The sequence below is a fragment of the Falco rusticolus genome, chromosome 2, assembly GCF_015220075.1.
Source record: "Falco rusticolus isolate bFalRus1 chromosome 2, bFalRus1.pri, whole genome shotgun sequence".
Taxonomy (NCBI): domain Eukaryota; kingdom Metazoa; phylum Chordata; class Aves; order Falconiformes; family Falconidae; genus Falco; species Falco rusticolus.
The window spans coordinates 33,481,078-33,497,579 of record NC_051188.1 but is presented as its reverse complement, the minus strand read 5'-3'; the positions used below and the strand labels follow the sequence as shown (position 1 = coordinate 33,497,579).

The following is a 16,502-nucleotide window of genomic DNA, read 5'->3' as shown; positions in this document are numbered from 1 at the left end:
AGGATCTCTGTAACTCGGAGCTTTAGGAACATCTTAGGCAAATGTCTTATGGGAATAGTCTAAGGATGGCTGACAAAGGCAGATGCAGACCTCATTTAAACTGAAAGGAAAGAAGGATGGTGTATTTTTATAATGACAGTCAGGTCATGTGAAAAGCCAGATTTTACAGCCCCCTTTATTCAGTCTAGGGATTCTGTGATTGGGAACTGGACATGAGAAGATTAACTCCACAGAAGCAATGAATGCAGGCTTACAAGATGCAGTGCCTCTACTGCTCATGTGTTTCTTCTGATGCAGATGTTGGATGATAGTGGCCTCTTTGCCAACAAATGGGCCAGAAAAAAAATTCAAGTGGAAAAATGGACACTGAGTAAGATCACAGATAACCTGTTTCTGCAAATCTGTGTAGAGTTAGTGTTACCTTGGAGTAGAGTGTCGATTAAAAGGTTTTTTTATGCCTCTTCTAGGTCCTTTGTGAGTCTGATTTTGTTAGTGGGTATGGAGGTTACATTGTTAAACATAGATTTAAGAATATTTTTGAGTTTTTATTGAAACTGAAATACAGAATTTGCCTTTTTTAGCTCCCCTGGAAAGTAGCTTTTGCATCACGATCTGAAAGCAAGTATGCTGTAAAACACATAAATGCTCTTACCTTCAAGGTGCTAGATCCTCTTAGACAATGAATATGTAAAGTGACAGGTTTTATAAAACCGAGGATTTATTTACATGGAAAGTACTTCCCTCAATTAAAAAAAAATAATCCAGTGACAACTATAGTCAAATTTTATTCTAGCACATTTATTTCTGTGTTTCTAGTTTTACTTGGTTTTCTACTAGGGCTGTTTTGTTAACAGCAATTTAAATTGTTTGCGTGGAAAAAAATTACCATCAAGCTGTTTAAAACTGAAAAGGCAAAGTCCATACTGAACTGCTAACTCACTGAAGGAAGAAAAGCGAGTGACTACTCCATTAATTATATTTTAGTAATAAGAGCTGTTGAACAGCAAGTGGAATGGGAGGTCCTATGCTACTGTCTGATGCAGGGGTCTTAGAAAAGATTCCTTGATATTCAGGCATCATTTACCTTTGGTAAATCCATGCTAGCTGTGTCCAGTTATCTCGTTCTTCAGGTGCCCAGAAAGAGGTTCTACTCCCTGATTTTCCCCTGGACTGAAGTGGGGCATTGCACTGTATTCCACAGCTCAGGGGTTTGGACATGGAGTGAGAGCCAGAGCCTATATAGCGCCGGAGAAGAGGTTCTTTGGATAGACAAGCATGAACCGTGCTGTGTAAAACTCTTGACTGATCTGCCCTGTTCTGGTCAGAGATGTCTGTTTTGGGAGAAGAAGCTGTGTTTTCTGAGTGAGGGAAAATAGCATGTACATGAATGAGCCTGGTCACAAGGAGAATGTGAGTTCAAAAGTAATTACAGGCTCTTATTTCCTGTCAGTAAACAGAGGGGAAGGGAGAGTCCTGTGTATGTTCTTCTGCTCTCCAGTCTGGTCATCTCAAAAGAGGGAATTTCCTCCTCTCATTGTAATATGAGAATTCTGCTTCCAGTGGGGTTCCTGTTAGAGACTGGGAAGGAAGATAGGATTTTACTATGAGAATTGCTAGAAACAGATGAGACTCTGTCCTTTACTAAAAGGGCCTTGGTGTGTTGGGGAATTTGACAGCACTCTTGTGGTAATAATCCTTTTCCTAAAGTTATAGTGATTCAGTAGGTTCACATGTCATATTTATATTTAGCTGCACAGAAAGTGAATGTATCAGCATAATGTCCCTTTGAGGTGAGACAGTATTATTCCTCCTCTGCCTGTTCAGAATTGAGGTGCAATGAATAAGCCACCTACCAGAGGTTACAGAGGACTGTTAATGGCCTAGAAAGTAAACTTCAGGTCTGTTTGGCACATAGTACTATATCACAAACGGTTGGTTGTTGTCTTTTTTTAATTTATTTTTGTCCAAAATACCAAGCTGTAAAACACGTAGTAAATTTAATAACTCAAAATACATGAATAAAGTAATTAATACTAACTTCAGCTGGGGTTTTTGGTGTCAATTTAGGCTCCAGACCATGGTTAGAACTACATTTTCATGTTAGAAAAACCTAGTTGGGTGAAATTGTGCAAGGGGTACCTCAATAACATTTGTAAGGAATTATAGGAAAAGCAGACTTAGAAAAAAGGTGTCATTTTGCTGCAAGAAATTTCACCTTTAGAACTGACAAAAGGTATAGTGAAAGACAGAATCAGAATCTGGCTGTTTGTGATAGTCCTACAATCTTAAGAACAGTCTGCTGCATGGGTGAACAAGGTGCTTCTGAAAAAGCTCTTGACGTAAAAAGACAGAGTACAAAAGGTGGAAATGGCAAATGGTGACTCAGAAGGAATTTAGAGAAACAGTCAAGCAGGGATGGGCTTAGGAAAGCCAAAGCCCACCTGGAGTTTGAATCTAGCAAGGGATGTGACGGCCAACAAGAACATCTGCTACAGTCACCTCTGCAGAAAAAGGAAGAGTAGGGCAAACTTGTGCCTGCTGCTGAGTGAGGCAGGGGACCTAATGATAAAAGATATGGAGAAGGCCATGATACTTAATGTCTCCTTCACCTTGGTCTTTATTGGTAAGACTAGCCTTCTGCAATTCCAGGTCCCTGAGACAAGTGGGAAAGTCAGAAGCAATGAAGACTTACCTTAGGTGGAGGAGGATCCAGTGTGGAAACACTTAAACTGCAAGTCCACCGGACCTGATGGGCTACACCCCCAAGTGCTGAGGAAACTGCTTGATGGCATTGCAAGACCATTCTCCATTACCTTTCAAAGGTCATAGCGACTGGGGGAGATTCCTGAGGACTGGAAGAAAGTAAATGGCACTCACGTTCAAGAAGGGCAAGAAGGAGGATCTGGCCAAGTACAGACCAGTCAGCCTCACCTCAAGCCCTTGGAAAGTGATGAAGCAAATAATCCTGGAAACCATTTCCAAACACATGAAAGAAAAGATGGTGATAGGGAGGAGTCACCATGGTTTTATGAAGAGGAAGCCATCGTCCTGATAGTGTTCTGCAGCAAAGTGACTAGCTCAGTGGAAGAGGAGAGAGCAGTGGATGTTACCTTTGCTTTAGCAAGACTTTAGACACTGTCTCCCATAACGCTGTCATAGACAAACTGGTGAAGTACAAGCTGGATAAATGGATAATGAGATGGACTGAAAATGGGCTGAGCTGCCAGGCTTTAAGTATTACGATCAGTGACACAAAGTCCAGTTAGAGGCCAGTCGCTACTGGTGTACCCCAGGAGTTGTTACTGGGGACAGTGGTGTGTAACATCTTCATTAATGGCCAGGATGATAATACAGCATATATGCGCAGAAAGTGTGCAGGCAATACAAAATGAGGAGGGGTGGCTGATACACCGGATGCTGCCTAGAGGGACAGGCTGGAGAAATGGGCTAACAGAAACCTCATGAAGTTCAGCAAAGGTAATTGCTGAGTTCTTCACCTGGGGAGGAAGAACCCTGTGCACTGGTACGGGCTGGGGGCTGACTGGTTGGAAAGCAGTTTGGCAGAGAAGGACCATGGGGCAGTGAAGACCAACAGCATGGCAGGCTGCATTAGAAGGAGTTTTTTCAGCAGGCTGAGGGAGGTGACCCTTTACTCAGCACTGGTGAGGCCACCTGGAGTGCAGTGGCCATCCAGTTCGTGGCTGCTCAGTAGAAGAGAAATGTGGACGTACTGGCAAGAGTCCAGTGAAGGGCCATGAAGATGATTAAGAGAGTGGAACATCTTTGATATGAGAAGAGGCTGAGAGAGCTGCGACAAGGCTCAGGTTGATGTTATGAGTATGTGCAAATATCTGGGGAGTGTGACGAAAACAGAGCCAGACTCTGTGCTCTTCATCCTTGGAGATGCACAAAACTCAGTTGGATGTAGTCTTGGGTGAACTGTTCTACATGACTAGACGGATCTCCAAAGCTCCCTCCCAACTTCAACTGTTCTGTGATAGGCTGCTTAACTGTGAATACGTATAACCTGAACCTACAGTATGAGTATTGGCTGTGGAGCACGATTATTAATAAAGTTCTGTGTTATTCCTTGTCTCAAAATGTAGCTTTTTATCCTGCAGCTTTGTTTACAGTTCTGTGCTTTTCGACATTTTTTTCTATCATTCTGATCATAAAGGATTGAGATTATGAATATTTTAATTCCACTTTTATTACTTCTGGAGTCCCCATCATTCAAAAAGTCATTAATGAACAAACCTGATTAAAATGAAATGCCACTTCTAGTGAGGTGCTCAATAAAATGGTAAGAAATCACAACCAGACTCTTGTGGAGAATAAAAAAGGTGGGTTTTGCATTGTGGAGACCAAAGAACACACAGTAATTGATTTGCCCTAAGTCACACATGAAGTCTGTGGTCAAACTGCGGATAGATTTCCAACCTGTGGCATCTCTATCCTGTATGTCTGCTTTCTCTAAATAATTTTGTTGATAATCAAAAGGATTTTTCACTATCTGTAACACATTAGCTCTTCTAAGTGCTTGTTGCTGTACACTGCCTTTTTTTTTTTTTCTTGTTGGATGTTTCACTAGTATTATTTTACTGTCTTCACTCAGATTAGATTCCCAGCCTTCTCACTTAAAGATTAATTTCTCAATAGTAAGAAATATGTTGTTATTTGGCTGCCCATGCCTGAGAAGTTGTATAGGTAAGTGAGAGATCCTTGCTTGTGAGTTATTACAGACTTAAAGGTTCTATTGATTTAACTATTCTGGAAGTAGCGTGTTAAGCTAAGGGTGTTAGTGGAAAAATACTAGAAAATGCAATTCAAAACATGATTAATGTGTATCCAGCATTTTAGTACCATCCAGTAAAACAAAATTGGGGGCAAAATAAACTTGCAATTGTGTGTAGCAACTGAATAAGATTAAAGCATGTAATCTCTGTATCAGTACCAATTGGAAACACTATAAAAATTCAGGAATACTTGAGTATTCCGTTAATAAACTTCTCTGTAATTCTAAACATATTAGGACCTGCAGGTCATAGGGCTACAACATCTGTGAAATTGGTGTCTTATTTGTCTCTATAGACTTAAGTATTGAGTAAGGTATCAACTGCACTGACTGATCATTTTCTAACAATGACTGGTAATTTAGAAAAAGTTCAGTGAATGGATGGGATGGTAGTTTTACATTTTGCATGTTTTCAAAGAAGTGAATAAATATAAAGATTCTAAGGACTTATTCTTCAAACACATTTGTGTGATACTGAGATTTCCTGAAATTGTATGTTTATGATATGCATCTTCTGGACTAGATGGTGTTTGTAGGTCCCTTCCAACTGAACTACTCTGTTCTATTCCACAACTCTTCCTGGCCTTGCGTGAATTCTGTTGCTAAAGGCTCTTTTCTCTTTCCTAACATGATGGGTTAAAGTCAGATAAAGGTGTGGAAAAAGCCTGCAAGAAGGAAATGAGCTGCTCCTCAGCTTTCCCTGCATTGTTGTGAGCTCTTAAGGGGCTCTGCGTAGGCTCCTTCCTACCCAGTGTAGCTCCTAGAAGTCTGACAGCATCACTAGAGTTTGTTTAAATGTTCTTGGAGGGGCAAAAATTAGAACTGCAGGAAGCAAAACACAGAAGGTTTGTTATGACAAGCTTAACTTATTATTTGTTTTCAAGAAAGAATGGCTTAAAATTTTGTAGTGGTGTTTAATATATTTTTGTTATATGATGCTTTTGTAATTTCCTCAAGTAATTTATCAACTGTTATTTGCATGTTAACACTGGATAGAACTAGGGGAAGAGTTTGTGGGAACATAACAGGGTTTTCTTTTACATTTTGCTGTGTGAGGTGGCAAAGTGGTTTATTTTGGACCTACACTTCATATACTTTACAGACTGGCAAGTGTGTTGAGTGCTTCTCCTACTTAGTTGAGACCAAGACCTAAGCAACTCTGGTAAAGAAAAAAATCTTGCCAGCAGAGTGCTTTGTTTATTATGGTTTTATTTTTTCCATTTTTTTTTCTTCCTGAGGTACATACAACTTATATTCTTCTGTCTCAAAACCACTTAGGCTTACTTGTTTTAAATCTCTTTGCTCAGAGCAGGTGTAATTTAATAGGAACTATTTAATAGGAGTATTTTACACAGGCTACTGAAGCTGTGTAAAATACTACTCTAAGACTAAGATGGCTGAGCTCTCTGCTAACACCAGGACCCTTAAATCTTCGGCACTAAGTCACAGTCCTATAGAACTATAGAATCTTTTAGGTTGGAAAAACCTTTAAGATCATCAAGTCCAACCATTAAGGACTGCCAAGTCTACCACTGAACCATTTCCCTAAGCACCGTATCTATGCATTTTTTAAACACCTCCAGGGATGGTCATTCCACACCTCCCTGGGCAGCCTGTTCCGATGCTTCACCATCCTTTCTGTGAAGAAATTTTTCCTACTACCCAATTAAAACCTCCCCTGGCACAACTATGAAGTGTTTTATCCTCTTTCAGTCTATTACAGCTGTTACATGCACTGATTAATGAGAAGACAGAGTGAAATCAACACGTTGTACACAAGTGGAAGTTAGTTTAAATACTTGAAGTGCAGATAGTTTCTTCTCTGATTCTCAGTCTAGTGTTGAGTTTATATCTAAATAGGTTTGTGGGGGTTTTTTTGGTTTTTTGTGGGGTTTTTTTGGTTGTTTTTTTTACCAGTGTAATATTTCATCCTAATAGTGGCAATATCCTATTCATTTTTGATATGTGCTATAACCTCTGCTTTTAAATTAATCTGCTGATTGAACTTCACCTTGCTACCAAGGTATTTTTATTCTGGCAGTTTCTCTGCAATTTTGTGTTTACTTTGCTTTACTATGCTACCATATATTCCAAGTAGAGGAAGCTGAAAGCTTTTTTTGGGTTTTGGTTTTTTTTTTGTTTGTTTGTTTTGTGTTTTTTTGTTTGTTTGTTTTAACAACAGTAAATGCAAAATCTGTTTCATTAGCATAGGCTCGAAGGGAACATGAAAGGAGAGGAAGGTTGAGGAAAAAGTGTACTACATAAGCAGCATAACTGCATTTATTTGTATTACAGTTGTTATTATAGTATTATAGGCAAGAGTCCATCCATGTAAATGACCCCAAAAATGTGGAATATAAGAATAACTTTGGCAGAGCATACTGTTTTAGTATTGCACAGAACGATGCTGCTTAGTCACAGGTTAGTATTGTGGTGGGGAATGGGCAGTGGGCAGTGTGGCTGGCTTTCATTTTGAGATTTTGGAAAGCTGTTTACTCACAGCTAGCTAGACTTTCTTCAGTGGGACAGGGATAACTGTCATCAGCAATGACAGACCGAGCATATACAACTTACCGCTTTTTGTGATTTCTCTGTTACTAATGTAACCTGGAGGATGCGTTATCAGCAGCAATCTGGGACATCTCAGCTGAGGCAAGCATGATGCTTTAGGTACCTCATGATACAGCTTCACATGTTCCACTGAATGATCAGTTCTTAACAGTACTTCTTTTTATTAAGATTTTCTGATAGTAAAGTGATGTTATATAGTCGACATGATCAAAGTGATCTGCAATTTTATTTTAACCATTTTTAGCTGTATAAATCCATCGGTATAACAGTTGTTGCTTTGGTTTTAATTTTCAGATGTCAGGCTCCCTCCCTACGATCAGGAATCTTCAACAAAAATGTAACCCTGCATTGAGCAGCTGATGAAGTTTTTATTCTTTGTAGATAAAAGCCTATTTTTATTTTGACATAACTAATGAAAAATCTGTCAGTATAAGTGACAGTAATGGAAGCTGCTGTACAGAGATTGTCAAGAAAATCACAAGCTTGGAATTCCTAGGTCATAATTTTAATCGAAATCAAGAGTTTGATTGTCACATTTTTTAATAATAAAGGTAATTTTTGATCTACTAAACACATGGAATATTTTAAGGGGCTCTTGAGTTAATATGATCTGTGAGGCTTTACCTTGTAACATAATGAAGACTCTGCCTAAAGCCATACCTATGCAGATGGTGAAAAGGTACCAAACTCTCCACAATACTAAAAAGAAGAGGGTTGGTTTTATTTCAGTACTCAACTCTGTGAAGTCATATGAATAGGAAGTGTCACAGAATGGTATTAAACAGTATCAAATACTATGATATCTTTTTTTTTTTTTTCCCCCTTCCCTTAATGGCCTGGCTTGTCAACAATGCAAATATTAATTATTCTGGTAAATGAGGGCCTAGGTCCACTTACAAACACAATCATCAGACTTCAAAGCAAAAGAGATACTGTCAACATAGCAGAAAAAATCCAACCTGTGACATTTTTTGCTGAGTCAGATAATAATCCATCTTCAACAGTGGAATATGAAAGGCCGTTCAGGAGCAGCACGTGAGTTTGGCTGCTGTCCATTCCCCTGGTACTTCCCCATGGTGGATTAAAGGGACCACATACAGAGGTGGTGTTCTTGAATTTGTCTAATCATTTTTTTGTACTTGCTGATGTTGTCTGCCTCTGCCATCTCTTGTGATGGCAAGCTTCATAAAATCCCTGTCAGCTTTGTAAAGATGTGCTGCTTTTCATTATTAAGCTGATCGCAATATGGTTTCATCACATTCCTCCTTGTTATAATATTTGGTGAGCAATAGTTCCACATTCACCATATTCTGCTTTAATGGTTTAATAAACTTTGATCATACTACCCCCTTGGTCTTCTGCTCTTCAAGCTGAAGAGTTCCAGCTTTCTTTAGTGTCTCTTTGTAAGGCAGCTGCGTCTTTGTAAGGCAGCTGCTCCGTCCTCTCAATCATTTCAGTTCCCCTTCTCGGTACTTTCTTGTAACCCTCTTTCTTGAGCTGGAGAGACCAGAGCTGCCTGATACACAGTATTTTATATAGCAACACAATTACATTACTTTTGTTACTTTTGTTTGTGACAGCCAAAGTTTTATGGCTTTTCTGGCTGCAGTTGAGCACGGAGAGCTGTGAAGTGTGACTCCTAGATCTCTCCTCTACTCAGAATTGGTGTGAGGATGTTGATGAGGTTTACATTTTCCCCCTGAAACAGCTTCTTACATTGAGCTGGGCTGAAGCTCATTCTGCCTCTTTGCCCTCTTGCTCATTTTTATAACATCTTTTGAGTTCTTCACCATTGGCATGGAATTTGACTGCTCAAAAGAGCTTAGTATCTTCTGCAAATCTGAGGATTTATTGCGTGATCCTTCATAGGGTCAATGAATTTCAATAAACCTGATTCCTTGGGGATCCAGAAGGGAGAGTGACTGTGAAGTCCTAGTTGTGGTTCCTGTCCCTTGAGTAGCTCCCGAGGTGTCTTTCATCTTTCAGAGTATGTAAGGAGCATTTTAGTCTCAGCATGAGCATCTGTTGCAAGGTGATCTTAAAATTCTTATGCACCATCTTAATTTCCTGTATACATTTGATCTGCCCTGTTTTATGGCCTTAACTGTTCTCATTTTCATTCCCATCACTCTCAGAAATTTCCTGATCTTTTCTTCACTCTCCTGACACGTTTTGAGCAGCACGTCCACTTACATACTTGAGAAGGAGTAGAGAGGAGATTTTTAGCTTTGATCATTCAGTGTTTTAGTTTGCAGTTGCCAATAATGCATCCATAGCCAGTTTACTGTTTTCTTTTCTAAATTCAGAATATTTTCTCCTTTCTTTGGGTCTTTCTAGCAGCAGCAGAAGTAAAAAAATTGACTTGTGTAAATGTGGGACTTTAAAACCTGAGTGAATTAGAAGTAAGGCAATGTGATTGGTTGTCTTTGACATTAAAACTGTTAGTTTTGAACTTTCAAGTGTTATATACTGAATATTTAAGAACCTGCTGATATAAAAGAAGATGCCTGTAATTTTTTAGTGATCAGAATACAAATCCCATTTATTTTTGTCATTTAAATTATGATGTAGAATTGCATTCAACATTCTTGGATAATTGAACACATATGTACACTTTCTTAATTGTTTGAAATGTGGCTATGATTTTTATAATTAGATTTCTTCAGGAAAACATACCACTCTTGAGCACGGTGATATTGTGATTGTAATATAATTTTTCTAGCTGTTAATGGCAAAAGTAGTAAAGATTATTAGTGATCCTGTAATAGAGATTGTATTCTATTCTATTCTTATTATAGTCCCATACTTCTGGAGAGAAGTTGTATTACTGCATGATACAAGATGCTGTATGGGGAAGTCAGAGGTTTTGGCAAGTAGGTGGAGAGGTGATTCTGTAAAAGTGGAAAGCAGTGTGGGATGTGCACTTCTTGTTTCTCCTAAATTAAAGTCGGAAAGGAGTTAATATAACTGGCAGTGATTATTGCTTATGCTTCAGATTTAATGTCCAGCTGAGATTAATGAGAAGGTTTCTCAGAACAGTGAGATCTTGGAGCACTGTCTTAATTGCTGTTGGGAGAGGGAAAGATGCTGATCGCTTTCTTAAGGTGCAGCTATAGCCTGATCAATGCTTTTGAAAAACTTCTCATGACCTAGTTGTAGTCAATAATGTGGACCCGACTTCAACAACCTGAGAGGTCCCTTCCAATCACTAATTACTGTAAGTGCTGACTTGTGTGTAGATTCAAGTAAGCAGCATTAGTAGATTACCTAATAACTCAGCAGCTGGAAAAATTTTTACAGTTTAAAGGCTAAATGAAGTTAAGTAAGAATATGGGCCCAAAGCATTATGCTCAAATGTGATGCCTGCAGCCATGGAATTGTCTGTTTAAGGTGGTCAGACCTCAGCCCCTTACGTCTACTGGTGGTAAAAGGTAAACCTCAGATGTATACTGCATGAAGTTACTTATATTTCTTGGGTAAATGTTTACTGGTCTAGTATTTTTTTAACATCTTGATACAAAAATACATTCTGTAAAGCCTGCATGGTAATTTACTGCCAGCTTTAGGGAGTTAATTTTAAATGACTCAATTGCATTTGCAAAATAGATTTAATTTTCAAGTTATAGGTTTGATTTTAGGGATGTTTTAAGGAGTAAGTAGAAATAGGGGGAAATTACTTATGTAGGCACAACAATGACATGAAAGAGTTAATTAACTCTTTCGTGAGTAACAGCTGGAAGTGTAAGGAGATTTATGTTCTTTGAACAGATTTTAAAATTCCTGAAAATATTCAGTGTAATATATGTTCTCTGTCTCCTAGTATACATCATATACATAGTACGTTTTAGGGAACATGGATTTCCTTCCATTTTGGAAATTTTTCCAGCAAGTCAGTGCATGCCAGGTACATGAAGTATTGTTTCCTTGAAAATAAATTTCTCTGGTCTTAACATCTTCCAAGCCTTGATAAATGCACAAGTCATCCACTCCCATCCCATTTGATGAGCTTCTGAAATCTCAGTGTGATAAGAAACAAAAGTGCTGCACAGCTACAACAAGCAGCTTTGAATAAATGCTTCTATTTGCTAACAAAACTATTTATATTGTGTAAAACTAGCTTATCTTAGGGTCTGGTCAGAAAACTGTAAGCAATCTTAAACAATGTGTGGTGAGCAGAGCCCTTTAGCTGGGGATTGCTACCCCTTATCTAGAGCAGGAGGGCTGACAAATGCGTTGGTCCAGGTCGTTGGCATGTGAAGTAAGATAAATGCAAGCTTCCAGCTGTGATCTTTCATCTGAGAGGGTTGCTTTTTTTGAGAGCATTAATTCAGTTGCTTTGTGGTCATGAGATCATATTCTTAGTTTGTGATGTTAGGATTATCTAAATGATGGGGTCAGTGTACGTACATAACAGTATGTTTTTCATTTCAGGGAGACAGTAGGAACATTAAGGTGCTTCCTGCTTTGTATTCTTATTACTTGTGTTAAAGTTAAGGAGAGTTTGGCATCTGATAATAGAAGATGTTTATGAACTTTACATCAGGTCTTGGTTAAGTGTCTAAAAGGTCTAGAATAACTTCAAATTATGTTCAAATCACATTGTCTAAAATTTGTATTACAAGACTTGCATCACCTTATTACATGACAAATTGGAAATACTAGAGACCATTTTGGAACAGAATATCCAAATGTACTTGCTTTTTCTCATACCCTTTGTGTACTTCAACACAGAGGAAAATGAATTTTGAGACTCATGCAATCAGTGTGCTGTGTCATTTCATCTGATTAAGTGGATAATTTCTGTAATCGGTTGGACAAATCCCACACACTGGCAAAACCAGCATGCATGTTTAAAATATACTAATTTCTGTCTTACTCATTTCAAAAAATGGGCTTTATGTAGGCAGGGTTCAGTCTGCAGTGAAAGGCTTTGGATCAGCAAACTGGTTTCTTGACAAAAAACTTTTGCCTGGTAAAAATATTTCTAGCTGCTACTATTCTCGCACTTTCCATACTATAATCGTTCCTAATGGTAAGCTGATTTCATGCTGAAGGCTTGGGCTCAGCAATGCACTTGAAGTCATGCATGACTTGCATCAAACTGGATCACTCCCTCTGTTTTAAAGGCATAATTCATGTGCTTGAATCAGACACATGTTTAAGTACCCTGCTGAATTAGTGCCGATGTGGAAATTGTTTTTTCTCCTCAACATAATCACATTGGAACTGGAAATGACCTTGTGTAGACATTTTTTAGCATCTATCTACTGAATTGTGCCACCATCAGTTGTTGCTCAGTTTAATATTTGTGGGTTTGTAGCTGTCCAGACAATTGAATTATTTTTGTGTTTATCTTCACAATAATTACATGCCTCTTGACTGCCTTTTTTGTTTACATGTAAAATTAGCATTTTGCCAACATTGTTGAAAAAGTAGCAATGCAAAGTCTGGTTGTCCAGAGAATTAATCTCAATTTAATGTGAATAGATACAAATTTAAAGTCACAGTTATATAAGGTGTAACATAAATTTAAAAAAGCATATCTTTCATCTATATGCCCAACTATTTAGATATGTATTTAATGTGTCTTCTGCATTTTAATATTTTTCAGACAAGTATAAAAGAAGGATTACTACTGAAGCAAACCAGTTCCTTTCAGAGGTGGAAAAAGCGTTATTTCAAACTTCGAGGTCGTACCCTTTACTATGCTAAGGATTCAAAGGTAATTCTATGCTATTAGTGTCCGATGCCATATGCTTATAACTTCAAATTTGTTTAGATGTATAAGTGCAATAATAACAACAATATTAAAAAGCTGCTGTATGTAAGACGTGGTGTGTTATTAAGTAAGGAAGACTGGTGAGTTCTGGTTTGGGTTTTTTTTCAGTGAAGTTTATCCCAGTTATTTTAACCTTTTTGACTATGGAGACAAATAAAATCTTCATCTTAAGGCATTGTTGGGTTGTTTTTGTTTGGGGGGGGGAGGCCCTCAGGCAATCAAATCTAACATTTAAAAAACTAAAAAGTAGAAATTGGATAATGCTCAGGAGTTATCCCTCAAACTGAGTTCCATTAAAACTCTTCTACTCTGGTGCCAATATTGCCGTTAGAGGTGGAAATGGTTATGTGAAATTAAGATAGGAAGATTTTTGGGCAAAACTGATATATAAGGGAAAAAGCTGTTTCCCATCAATTGAAATTTTTGGTGGAAAAATTGGGGATGGGCAGAGGGGGAATACTTGTTGTCTTTCCGAAAGACATTTCCTCCCTCCCCCTCAGGACTGGGACCGAGAGCATTTTGGCTTGTGGGGCTGGCTCAGATTGTGTTTTTCCACAACCGTGGGCATGACTTTTCTTTACCCTTGCAGGGTTATAGTGACTCATGGGAGCTATAGGTGAGGTGCTTCAGATGTCCATCATCTTCTATAGCCTGGTCTTCTCAATAAAATTATTCCTAAGGCATGGAGACTTCTCTTTCTAGGACTTATATGACTGTAATTGCATGGTGCACAGTTGTGTGGCTGTGATGAATCAAAGAAAACATCATCTCTTCAGGGAGCCCAGTGCTGAAGTACCTCTGTTGTCACACTTCACGCTGCTACCATGAGCAGCTGATGTAAGGACTTAATAAACATGGCAGATAATAGCTCTGAGAATAGCAATGTCATCTGTGCAATAATGATGAGAAAAGGTGGTGCAATGGGTAGGCAATTGTACAGATACTCTCTAATGTTGAATCTAGGCATGTTGAAGTACCCCCAACAACGATTCTTCTTGCCATGGCATGGGAGAGGAAGAATATGGTATGGCTAAAAAAAGGAAAAAAAGGGGGCGGCATTTTTGTTGGTCTTCCCTTCTGTGCTTCAGAACTCATCATGAGTTTAACAGAACCTAATTAATCCTTTGCCAGAGGTTGGGGTGTTTAAAGAGGACATATATTTCTCTTACTAAACATCATACAAAGGAGTGGAAGGGATCTCTTCAGGCCTTTGTGCTCCATTTTCTCATATGGATACCATATAATAGATTCCTCTTTATGAATTTAGAGGTCCATCCTGAAACTGATTAATTAATTTATATTCTACTAAGTTTGAATCTCTTTCTTCTGGTAAAACATTTATGCTACATAGTAGACACCCCAAAGCTGCATCTATTTTAAAAAAACACAACCAACTTTAAAAGAGATTTTAAAGCAATGCAGACTCTTGGAGCCACATTTTTGTGCTGTCATGTACCACTTAGCAAATAAGACCGTGTTTGGGGTTCAAGTAGGAAGTTTTATCACATCGTCAGTGTTTTCTATTTTTTCACCACTGTTTTTTTCTGTTTTTATTTTCCAATTGGAATGGACACAAGGAAATGAAAGCACAGACTGTAAGTGTACCTGAAAGTGGCCTCATTATATTGAATACTTTTATGTTCTTTTCCATTCACAGTCTCTAATATTTGATGAAGTTGACCTGTCAGATGCCAGCGTAGCTGAATCGAGCACAAAAAATGTCAACAACAGCTTCACGGTATGGAACCATTATTAGATTAGACTGTTACTAAGAAAATCAACAATCCTCTGAATTGCTCTATTCGGAAATAAATTGTCCTTTACTTGGAAATGATATAATGTATCAGAACTATATAACATCAGTTATTGATAATTTTGTTTCTGTGACTTTTTTTTTATAGCAGAAATTAGAATGTTAGCTAACAGTTGCTTCAAAAGATGAATGATACAAGACATTAAAAATATAGCATGATTCAGTATTAGTAATTTGTTAGTACTTATTAGTACAGTTTGGTTTTGTCCTGTATTTTGAGGTGACATGCTGAATTGATTGTAATAGTGTTATTGTTTTAATTTCTTACAATAATATTTCATAACATCTGGGTTTTGTTTCTTATAATAACATTTTTGTTTTCCTGTCATATTGAAGTGTATTTAATTTTATTCGTTGCTGATCATATCCCTGTATGTTTCCAAGTCACACAGAAAAGCTGTCTTCACAGTCATACCTTGATTCTGGTACTGGTATAAGAAACAAAGAGTGTTCATAAATCCCTTTTTCTGTAAGTTCCCAAGTGTGTTTTACACACAGATCTTGCCATTTATTGCTCACCTGCTTTGTTGGAACTAAGTGATAACGTCTGACACAGTTCCTCTGCTGATTCTTAATCTCTGGAAAAGTAAATTTTTTGAAGAAGAACTAGCTATGAGGAAGATTGTGGGTAAAGTTGTCCTTCCAAAGGTCTTGAGTTCTCCTGCTGACTGCAACAGCATCATTTTTCTTGACCTGCTGATCCTGTTATTCTCTATTAAAATGTTGATTTTCCCTTTGCTTGAGGTTTTTAATTTCACAGGTGGTCTATGTTACCAGCGTTGTTTGTTTTTCTCCAAGGCCGTCCAACACATGCCTCCTGAAAACTTCATCAGATCTTCCTTGCTGTATAGTACCTCCTAGATGGCTAGCGAAGTAGTCAGAGTGCTTCAAAGACATGTTTGTGTTGGCCAGGACAGTCCAACGTGTTATGTCAATCCAAGTTTCTTTACTGATTAGGAATGCAATTAAAAAGACTACTGTGATGGAACGTCTCAGGTGAGGGAGTGGCTGTGTGAGGTACCATCTTGCCTTTTGGAAAGGTTCTTCCTGTTAGGAGCTCTGCTTCTGCCTTGCTCCTGGCCCGAAGTAAAGCTGTCATGCTGGCATCAGGATAGCTGAAGGAATAACGAGGCATACAAAGATGATAAGTTGAGGATCCCAGCAGTCATGAGTGTCACTTATTCAAGACAGTATATAAGGCTCAGCATCCCCTAAAGACCCAGATTTCCTTCACTGTAGCCTTCATTATGGGGAAAAGAAAATAGAAAGAAAATTTGGGTATAATGTTACTGCTGATCACTGAATCATGAAATAAGACATTCATCTAGAGATCTGGACAGACCAGAGAGCTGGGCAATCACCAACCGTATGAAATTTAACAGGAGCCAGTGCTGGTGTCTGGTCCTGGGATTACCTGGGACAGGGTAATCCTGGTTGTACATACAAACTGGGGCACAAGAGGCTGGAGAGCAATCCCGTGGGAAGAGATCTGGGTGTTTGGGTTGGTGGCAAGTCAAGTACGAGTCAGCAGTGTGCCCTGGCAG

At 38.4% G+C, this 16,502-nt stretch overlaps 1 protein-coding gene across 3 annotated transcripts in view; it reads left to right on the top strand.

The window, feature by feature from the left end:
- The window catches only part of DGKH (diacylglycerol kinase eta), a 173,711-nt gene that overhangs the window by 76,140 nt on the left and 81,069 nt on the right, over positions 1–16,502 (top strand). For all 3 annotated transcript variants that reach the window (XR_005102610.1, XM_037377163.1, XM_037377162.1), the window contains 2 exons: positions 12,978–13,088; positions 14,803–14,883. Coding sequence is in view for 2 of the 3 variants with exons in the window: in XM_037377163.1 (XP_037233060.1) it covers positions 12,978–13,088; positions 14,803–14,883 (192 nt within the window). In the remaining variant the exon portion in view is untranslated. The remainder of the gene's footprint in view (positions 1–12,977; positions 13,089–14,802; positions 14,884–16,502) is intronic.